General features: G+C 34.4%; 1 protein-coding gene across 1 annotated transcript; it reads right to left on the reverse strand.

Moving 5' to 3' along the window:
• Positions 1-120: 120 nt before the first annotated feature.
• LOC106304586 (ABC transporter G family member 38) lies at positions 121-6,859 on the reverse strand. The gene is made up of 21 exons (XM_013740989.1): positions 6,477-6,859; positions 6,083-6,203; positions 5,884-5,972; positions 5,633-5,717; positions 5,384-5,543; positions 5,199-5,275; positions 4,778-4,922; positions 4,395-4,696; positions 3,728-4,326; positions 3,488-3,648; positions 3,134-3,237; positions 2,912-3,047; positions 2,760-2,828; positions 2,577-2,680; positions 2,178-2,510; positions 1,802-2,092; positions 1,638-1,721; positions 1,383-1,516; positions 908-1,307; positions 559-813; positions 121-471 (listed from the first exon to the last, which is right to left on the reverse strand). The coding sequence occupies exons 1-21, from the start codon at positions 6,773-6,775 to the stop codon at positions 214-216; spliced, it is 4,206 nt and encodes a 1,401-aa protein (XP_013596443.1). The 5' UTR covers positions 6,776-6,859; the 3' UTR covers positions 121-213.
• Positions 6,860-10,162: the final 3,303 nt, after the last annotated feature.

A 10,162-nucleotide genomic window follows, 5' to 3' on the forward strand; every position in this document is an offset into this window, starting at 1 on the left:
GATCTAGCCACAGCCCTATATGAAACATTAGCTTTGGACCCTAAAATTTTTGAAGGGTTTTTATATAGGCATAGGCCTTTAAATTATGATTTTTTTTTTTTTTTAAAGTTATATAGAAAATATCGATAATCCCCAAAATCTCAGTTTCGACCTTGCTTGTAGAGAAAGAAAGTTGAACTTAGGGCAAGCTTCTAATGGAGGTATAACAAAGGCTCACCTCTTTTGGAAGTTGAGAGTCTTAACCGAGAGAGCATAGATAAAGGCAAAGAGCAAACAGAAAGAGATGAGGACAAGTGAGACCTTCCATAAGAAGTCATGTTCATAACCATAATAGTTTCTCATGAACTCTTTCACCGTCTCACCAGTATCAAGCCTCGTCTCCACATCTCTGTACTGAGATATAGTCAATCCATACAGCCCCCACCACGCTGGACTAACGTACGGGAACCATCTCAACCACACAGGCATTCTCTGCAAAAACATCCAGTGTTAACTATGAGCATCTTTGTCCTGAAGTTTAGAAAGAGTCTCTGCATGATTAGTCTTTTGGCTACTTACAGGACGAGGAATGGTGAATCCTGAGAAGACGTTCAACGTTGTGGAGATGATACCATTGAGTATCGCAGCGGTTTCTTGATTAGGACTTACGGCAATGAGCATGAAGCCAGTGTAGATGTAGTAGATGATGGTAATGAAGTTAAAGAATGTGTATAGCAAAAACTTGGAAGCAGTCCATTCATATCCAATCATCCCATAGACAATAGTTGAAACGATGCAAGCTTTAGCCATTGTATATGGAATCTCGATTATCACCTTTAAAAAATGGTTTAGTAACCAAAACGTATGGTTTAGTTAACTGTCACATAGAAATGAAATAAGTGGGTGGGAGACTGTGTATTATACATACCTGTGAGAATGCATAAGGTAGAGCAGAGTACATTCCAGCAACGGTCTCTCGGTAAAAGACTGTACGCTCAGCTATGGCCACGGGACGCACGGTGGCCGCACTTTGTGAGCCTAAGAAGCCTATAACGATTGACATTGCGCCTACACTGTTGTATATATCTTCTCTTGTTCCCATTCTTTTGCCAAGGCTCCAGAAGATGATCCCATACAAGATTCCAACCGCGGCGGCGAAACAAAGACGCACGGCGTTGTAAGGAACGTTTCTCCAGTATGATTTGTGTAGTTTCCAGAGGCAAGCTTGGAACTGAATGAGGTAGGATTGTGAGTATTTTGTTGAGAAGTGAATGTCTTGTGCATGAGGTTGAACCTTGTTTAGTTCCTTAATTAGATCTTTGTTTCTCCTGATTCCCACACAAGAAAGATTAGTGAGTTTACTTTGTGAATCTATGAATGGTTATGTATGTAACTTAGCGTACTTGTGGAGGTTTGAGTTTTTGTATTCTTGAGCAAATTTGACACCAAGAATATCTTCTTGTTCCCTTGTTGTTACTTCTAGTGCCCATGTTGCTGGATTATAACCTTCCTTGATCTTACCTACTCCTCTTATTCCCTACAAACATTTTATTCAGTTAATGTAAAGAATCAAATGAGAAGGACCGGTTCTGTGCACATCCCCTAAATCTCAGATCCGGCCCTGCAAATGAGACAATGATTCACTTCTTCTTTCTTACCTCGAAGTATTCAATTAGTTGTGAGGAATTGTGGCCTATTGGACCAACATAGATCTCTTCTCCACCTCTAGCCAACAAGAAAAGCTAACAAAACAAAACTTAAATGCATAGGTAAAGATAGAAGTAATGGTATAACATAAAGAGAAAATAAGTGTGAGAATTACCTCATCAAAGGATTCAAAAATATCAATACTAGGCTGATGAATGGTGCAGACAACAGTTCTTCCAGTGTCAACAGTGTTTCTAACGGTCCTCATGACAATAGCAGCAGCTCTTGCATCCAAGCCAGATGTTGGCTCATCCATGAAAAGAATAGATGGATTGGCTACAAGCTCTACAGCTATTGTCATCCTCTTTCTTTGCTCGGTCGAAAGACCGCTAATTCCAACATAACCAACCAACATACCTCTCAATGGTTCTAACTCTATCAACTCCATCACCTCTTCAATGAAAACCTGCACATTTCTATTATTAGTTTATATGGTTTCTTGAATCTCAAGGGTATTGATCATCATCATCATAGACTAAGAAGCAACTTACCTCACGAGTACTTGCGTCGATATTAGGAGGTAACCTCAACCATGCAGAATAAAGAAGGGACTCATAGACGGTTAAGAGAGGGGAGTGTATGTCAAACTGTTCGCAGTATCCTGAAATACGAGCAAAGCTGTCCTGCTTTTTAGGAAAGCCAGAGACATTGATGTCCCCTGTAATGTAACCAGTGTTCTTGCGCCCGGCTAAAACGTCCATCAATGTAGTTTTGCCTGCTCCACTCATGCCCATAAGCGCAGTGAGATGGCCGGGCCTAAAAGCACCACTTAGTCCATTCAGTAGCACTAGTTTCTCATCTTTGATCCCTCTTTTTTTCATTTCCTACGAAAATTCTATATTCTTTAGTTTCTATCCTATTTATTCTTACTGAAAATGCTATTCACTTACATGTGGAGTATCAACAGAATACATGATGTTCTCGAACGTGATGTATAAAGGCTTGAAGGGTATCCGCAGTTTCTTGTCGTTGGAAGTTCTCTTTGTCGCCAAACCTATAAGATTCAAGCTATATTTGAGATCATAAAAGTTTTTTATAAGTAGATGAAAAGTGAGAGATGTTATAGACTGTACTTGAATATGCATTGCTATCAGCTTCTTCAGATTCATCCCGTAAAACCGCAGACTTGGATACTCCATATTCTACGAGAGTAATGTTTTAAATGTCATGAATGTAACTGGTACCAACTTTCATGTATACATAAAGATGAAGTGTAGACGCCCACGTTTAAGAAAAGCCAGACACAAAGATGTAACAATGTTGGACAAGGTTGTGGCTATGATCACTGCCAAAAGTCCAATCCAGTACCAGTAAGTCTGTACAAGAAATCCTCGAGAATTCAAGATCGCTACTCCAAGACCCTGCAAATTATACACTACATAGTAAAAAAAATTGTTTCTGTAAAATGTGAAGCTTGCAACTCAAGAAAGGGTTTCCAAGAAATTACATCTTTCCATGACTTGCTGCGGAACTCGTTGACAGAAACAGCAGTTTGAATATACATAAATGGGGATGTCCAATACGCCCATGTCAACCATTTGTGCACTTGGTCTGCGCCATCACATAGTTCATCACTAGATAATTTATTGATCATACACAAAGAATGACCATGTCATAGCTGGGTCTGGACACAACCTAGTAAAACATTGGTTTTACCTCCCCCTCAACTCAAAATTTTAAAAATTATATATTTATATATATATATATATATATAATATACACCAAATTATGATTTTCTTAGAAAAAAATAAAATAGTTAGTAAATTTCTATAGCCTACAAAATCTTAGATCATGCCCTTACGCCGAGATAAGATATATCCACTGAAAGTCATCAGCCACATCACAGCAAGACATCCCATTGTGTTTGCAACCACATGGTTCCTAGTCACTGCAGCGATACACCGAAAAAATCCATACGACATTTGTCCAGACAATGCTAGAATCAAGTAATGTTTTAAAAACCTGTAAAAGAAAAAAAAAGAGAGTTACAACAGCATAATATAGATTACCGTACACCAAAGTAATGTTGAGATAAGCTTACGATGTGATGGTTGGATCATATCCAATGCTGTAGTAAGTTATAAAAACCACAATCAATACTTCTGCGAAGGATATGGGAAAGTTGATGACTGAAGCTGGTAACGAGAAAGCCCACGATGGATAGAAGCTGAAACGACGTTGCTTGTAGAACACGGGAAGTTTATCGATCGTCATAGGAAGCTCAAAAAAGCCAGAGAAGACAATCATTTGTATTTCTAAATAAATAGCTCCCATGTAGATGATTCCATCCTCTATCGTGTTGTGGTATTCCCTTTGTGTCGAAAACACAATGGATATCGTGATTGCATTGAAAATGAGCTGAAATGACTTGAGGCCAAAGATTTTTAAGTTTCTTTTCATTAGAATATGTTCTCTTGCTAAGCAGGCCTTTAGTAGATCCATCTTTCTAGCTCCATATCTAGTCTTTGTCAAGGCTGCTCTGTGATTCTTCTCTCGATCAAATGGGATTGCAAGCTGAGAACTGATTGTGCTCCAGAGATGGTACGTTCTGAATCCTTCCTCGAACTTTTTTGCCGATACATAATGATATGGTAGGTCTGGATTAGCCCAGTATTGTTCTTGATCTTTTCTTGATAAAATCTAGTTGAAAAAGTGAAATCTTGATCAGTACGTAACTAAGTAAAGATTAGGTTTAAAAGATAACTCACTTCTTGCAAGTAATCAGCAACTCCTTTTCTTTCAGGACACTTAAACCCCATAGACTCAAAGAAGCCGAGGACGTCTTCTCTAGGTCCTTGGTAAATGATACGGCCTTCTCCAAGAATGATGACATCATCGAAGAGCTCGAATGTCTCTGGAGGAGGCTGGAGAAGAGAGACAAGAGCGGTTTTATCGAAAACTTGGATCATTTGCTTTATGCACTTGACAATCTGAAACGTCGTCGAGCTATCTAAACCATCTGATATGTTGTCCATAAAGTAAGCTCCGACAGGTCCGACCAACATCTCGCCTACACAAAAACACTAAGTCACAACAAGAACACGTACGTTTCAATTCCGACATAAATACTAATAAGATTCTACATTAGTACCGGTCGTCACACGTTTCTTTTGCCCGCCAGAGATGCCTCTTTCCATATGGTCTCCAACTATAGTATCAGCACAAGTCTCAAGTCCTAGTAACTTTAAAACGTAATCTGTAACGACATTCTCTTTGTGTTCTTTTATTACCGAAGCCTGTAGAAAAGATAACAACGATTTTTAAAGAGTGTCGTTTTAGGATTCTATTTTGTTTAACAAAGTGTTGTTTTAATATTTTCAATGTGATTAAAATTTTAATCATATTGTTTAAAGTATCATTTAAAAAGAAAAATATTTGGTGTATTGATAGATGTTAACATAGAGTTTTTTTTTTTAATATGCGCGAAAAAACTTCAAAGTTACTCTTTATGAAATATATGAGAGTATTAAAATCTTTTTAACACTTCTCTAACTAATGCTTTTTCATGGTACCTTCATTAGCGCATCGAGGTAAGGATCTGGCTTGATATTAAATTTTTTCTCCCGTCTCAGTAACTCCTCAAGCATATCTGTTCTCAACCATCCATCCATGTCAATAAACAACTTGGAGAGATGTTCTTGCTTTGATAGTAAAAATGGAGAGATACTGGTAGAATAAAGAGGATAATGATTCATACCGTAGCCTGTGCCGACTCCTTGACATTTTGCGGAGAACTTTAATGTTTCACGAACTGTTAGCTTTGGCATATGAACATCGTATTGGCCGATATAGGCAGCAGTTCTTTCAGGTACAAACTCATGCATTTCATGACCATTGTATGTCACTTTCCCTGTACACTAACCAGTCAAACAAGTCAAAGTTATCATTGCTTCAATTAACATTATATATAACCAGTCAAAGCATTTGTTAATGTCTATATACTTACTTTTAGTCCACTTTCTATCTTTCCAGACAATGCTTTAAGTAGGGTCGACTTTCCAGAGCCTGGTGGTCCTAAAAGTAGAGTCAGCCTGTAGGAAGGTCAAAAGAAATGAGAATGTTTTAAATGATGAAAGCCTATAAGGCAGATCAAAAAACAATCTCTTACTGATTAGTCATCTTTTGGAGTCTAAAACATAAATGAAAGAACAAAGAGCTAGGAAAAAAAAAAGAAGAGCTAGAAATAGTTAAATGGACCTGCCAGGCTTGATGATTCCGCTAACATCTTTTAGAATAGAGATTGTCGCCTTTTTACTCCGAAGAACTCTGATTTTAGTTGCAACACCCTAACGGAAAAACAAACGAATTAGTGAGATCAGTGAGAGGTCGGAGAAACTGGCGTTGCAAATAGGTTTCTTTTTTCCCAAGAAACCTTAAAGAGGAATGATATGTTTACTTTTGCAACGCTGACGTATGAGTTGATGACTGTGGGAACAGCTCTGCTCCCTTCAAATGCTTCTGTAGTCACGTTCACATTCTCAAATCTGACTTCTATCGTTGGGAGTTTCAAAGAGACTCTGTTTTTTTTTAAAGAGAAGTTAAAAATTAAAATTTTAACTATAACCAGGGCGGTTTAGCATTGTATTAGGCCCTTGGGCAAAAGTATTTTACACCTAATATTAATTACCCTTAAAGATTATGGGCCTTGCTGTAAAGGAAAAATAAAAAATATGAGCCTTTTTTGTTATTGAATTTATTGGATTTTAGGGTGGGCCCGGGCGACTGCACTCTTCGCCCTCTCTGTTGACCCGGCACTGACTATAACATTTTATGGTCAGGGTGTTATTTACCTATCGGTACGTCTCTTTAGTCTCCGTAGATAGAATCCATGCCAATCATCGTCATCCATCGCAACCACTCTATCAAATAGCTCTCTTCTCTCCACGAGGCTAAGATCCTTCATGTCAATCTCCTTGAAACCTCCTGTGATCCCTCTCAACATGGCCTTCCTAACCCGGTCGTGCGTAGGAAGACGCTCCAGAGCCGCCCATTTCATGGCTTCATCTTCATCTTCCTCCTTTTCCCGGCGACTAGTGTTTCTATCGTTTAACACGTTCTCTACCTCTGAGCCTGCTCTGTAATGTGCCATCACTTCTCTTCCTCAATCGCTTTCTTTTTTCTTCTCTTAACTCTGTTCTTAGATATGTAATATTGGAAGCCTAAATATTTTGGAACGGTAGATTAATATATTTTGATTTGGCTGTAAATGCATACACATACATATGCTAATTCAGTTTCTTATTTTGAGGGTAATACATTGAATACCATATTCTTGAACAAAAATTAATGGTTAAACATGTCTGGATTCTGATGACAGTTGTAATCTATGTCTAATTCCTATGTTTGGATAATATCTAATAAATGAATTTACCAGATTTTCAACATATTCTTTACATCACCGAAATCAAACACTTGTCTAGATGCATGCATGCATGCATATAGAGAAAGAAGAAAAAGCAGGCATACATGCCTATGTGAGTAAGGATCTTGCAATAACGAACCTTGGATTTTTTCTTACTCTTATATCTACTTTAACGCGTAATAATCTTTTTTTTTTTGTAACGGTTAATAATTCCCTATATATTAAAAGAGAAACATTTGTAATAAATGTGTTCATGCACTCATTGACAAGCGTAAGCTTCACAATCATTTCAAGTTTAGAATGTTTACGTGGTCAACTTTAGCAATTAATGTGTTCACATACTACTTTCTTAATTATATCATAAACAATTTAATGTTTTTACACATTAATTTTTTAAATCAGTTCATTTTTAGTTTTTTCAAAATCCATTCAAATCCCTTGTTATTTAAAAAGTTTAGCTATTATTGATTCTTTAATTCCAACTAAATCTATTGTTATTGGGAGATGAATTCTATTCATTTTTACTCATAAGACTGAACTTTCAAAATATCATATGTATCCATGTGATTTTCAAAATCCATGTGATAAAAAAACTAAAAAACAAAATAATGATTCTTACCAAATATCTATTGCATCTTAAATCCAAAATTTGAAAAACATATAATTAAAAATTATATTTTTTTATTTATATATCTATAAAGAAATGGGTAAAATGATCTTTTGCCTCTTTAATGAAACATATTTTATTCATTTTCTCTTTATTAAGAACTCTTTTGTGACAAAAACTTAAAAATAACTATTGCCCAATTTTATATGTATCACTATTATTTTCTTTTTAATTTTAAAGAAAAAAATAAATAATCATGCTATATGATTTTAAAAAAAATCTATTTTACAAAAAGAATGATAGAAAAGAGGTAATATAAATTCATTAAAATCTATACCAATTTACAAAAGTTATGATCAAATTTTATAATTCAATGTATATATATTTTCACAATTCACATAACTTTTAAAATCCATCAACTCTTAAAATTCATAAACTTTACACAAATTCATCTCCCAATAACCCCCTCTAAAATTCACATCAACTAAAATGCCGGAATGAGAATGTTTTTTAAAATTAAAAGTTGCGTATTTTGTCGAACTCCACCATTTTTGAGGTTTATGCATATGAAAGCAACAAATAATGGTGATTGATTATGAATTAAAGAAACTGAGGTGAAAAACGCCACACACAATGTTGGATTTTTAGTTTAGCCAAGTATTATTTATCTTTACAGAGTTTTCATATCAAGAATTAGAAACATAATCAGATTGTTAGGAATCAGAAATCAGAAAAGCTTTTAAAAAAGAAAAATTTGCAAAATCGATTGAAAAACAGAATTCATGCACCGTAAGAAGCGATTACATTATTTTCCACGCAACTCTAACCTATTTCACTCGATTGTATCGTGTTTTTATTATATTTACCAAAAATTTATTAAACAAAAGTACATGTTATTGGTTATCGATTATGTCAATTTTGGAACATGCCCAACAATATTAGCATGATGCCCAACCATTTTTATTGGTATTCCTAAAGTATTTCCCAATAATTATGTACGTAAAGTAAACCCAACATATTTGTTTTACATTTATTTATTTTTCTTTATATTAGTAGAAGAAAGTTTGGGTAAAATATTTGGATCCAAAAAAACGAACGGAACTTGATTTGAAAGTAGTATTAAACATAAACTAAAACTGGTTAGTTACTCAAATGAATCTAAAAGTTTAATATCCGAATAACTAGACCCGAATTCGATCCAAACTAAAATATTTTGGATACCAAAAAATATCTAAAGCAAAATTATATACTTAAATATATCAATAATTTTAAATTTTATATCTATTAGATATTCAATAATATGAACATATCTAAAATAACAAAACATGTTCAAATACTGAAAATATATATTTTTCTCCATCTAAATATTTAAACTGAAGAATTTTTATGTAAATTTAAGTATTTAGTATTACATTACTCAAAATTTTATGTTTTATATTATTTTTATTTTTGGATTTACAGAATTAAGTATATTTAGAATTTTGTTAAAAATTACATAATTAAAATGTATATCCGAACTCGAACCCGAACCGAACCTGCAATGATTCGAACCAAACCCAAACCAAATTCAAACCGAATTTTGTAAATATCCGAATCATATTTAAATTTCTAATTCTAAAAATCCAAAATCCGAATAGATCAACTGAATCTGAACGGATATCTGAATACCCAAGCTATACGACAAATTTTTTATTACAACGTAAAATAAATAATTTAATAATTATTTCATTCTGCGCACAACTCGAATTACTAACTAGTCTTCTTACTAAAGTGTTTAATCATCTCATATACGCTACTAACGGATGAAGAGTCAAGACAAAGGGATACTTCATACCTTCATGCACCTAGAGAAATATTTAGGTAACATTAAAAACATTTAGTAGAAAATAGTTTTTAAAAAGATTATTTTCATAAATTTCTGATAACTATTATTATAAAATATTTATTACAAAAATTAAAAGTAAAAGAATAATCCCTTTTGAGTAATACACAAAACAAACAAAAAATCTATAAGAACATAAACTAATTATTATTTGGAATCTAAATACAAGATTTTAGAAGGTTCTATTGGAAAGAAGATTAAAGCCAATTCATTTGCCAATTAATTTAAATTAGAACCATAGGATAAATCCGAATTGAACATGGCTCACATTCATATAGTATTTTCAAGGTTCGAAAAAGGATTTAACATACATGTTTGACATGATAAAGACAGAAAAAAATCCCAATTATGACACATTAGCAAGCAATGGATTCCCATGACGTCTATCACCTCATTTTACACAGTCTTTAAACCGTTATTCATTCACTATCTTGCATCTTTTGTTAAATTCTTACAGGACGTTCTCAGAATATTCCTTAAGCGGAGGTGGACATAAAGTTCCCATGATCCCATATTTCATAGACTCAGTAACTGATACAATACAAACATTATAAATCCAATGAATCCAAAAATGCAACCTCAATGTTTACATGTACCCACTTCCAAATCATTTCAAATCATAACC

The sequence above is a fragment of the Brassica oleracea genome, chromosome C7, assembly GCF_000695525.1.
Source record: "Brassica oleracea var. oleracea cultivar TO1000 chromosome C7, BOL, whole genome shotgun sequence".
Classification (NCBI taxonomy): domain Eukaryota; kingdom Viridiplantae; phylum Streptophyta; class Magnoliopsida; order Brassicales; family Brassicaceae; genus Brassica; species Brassica oleracea.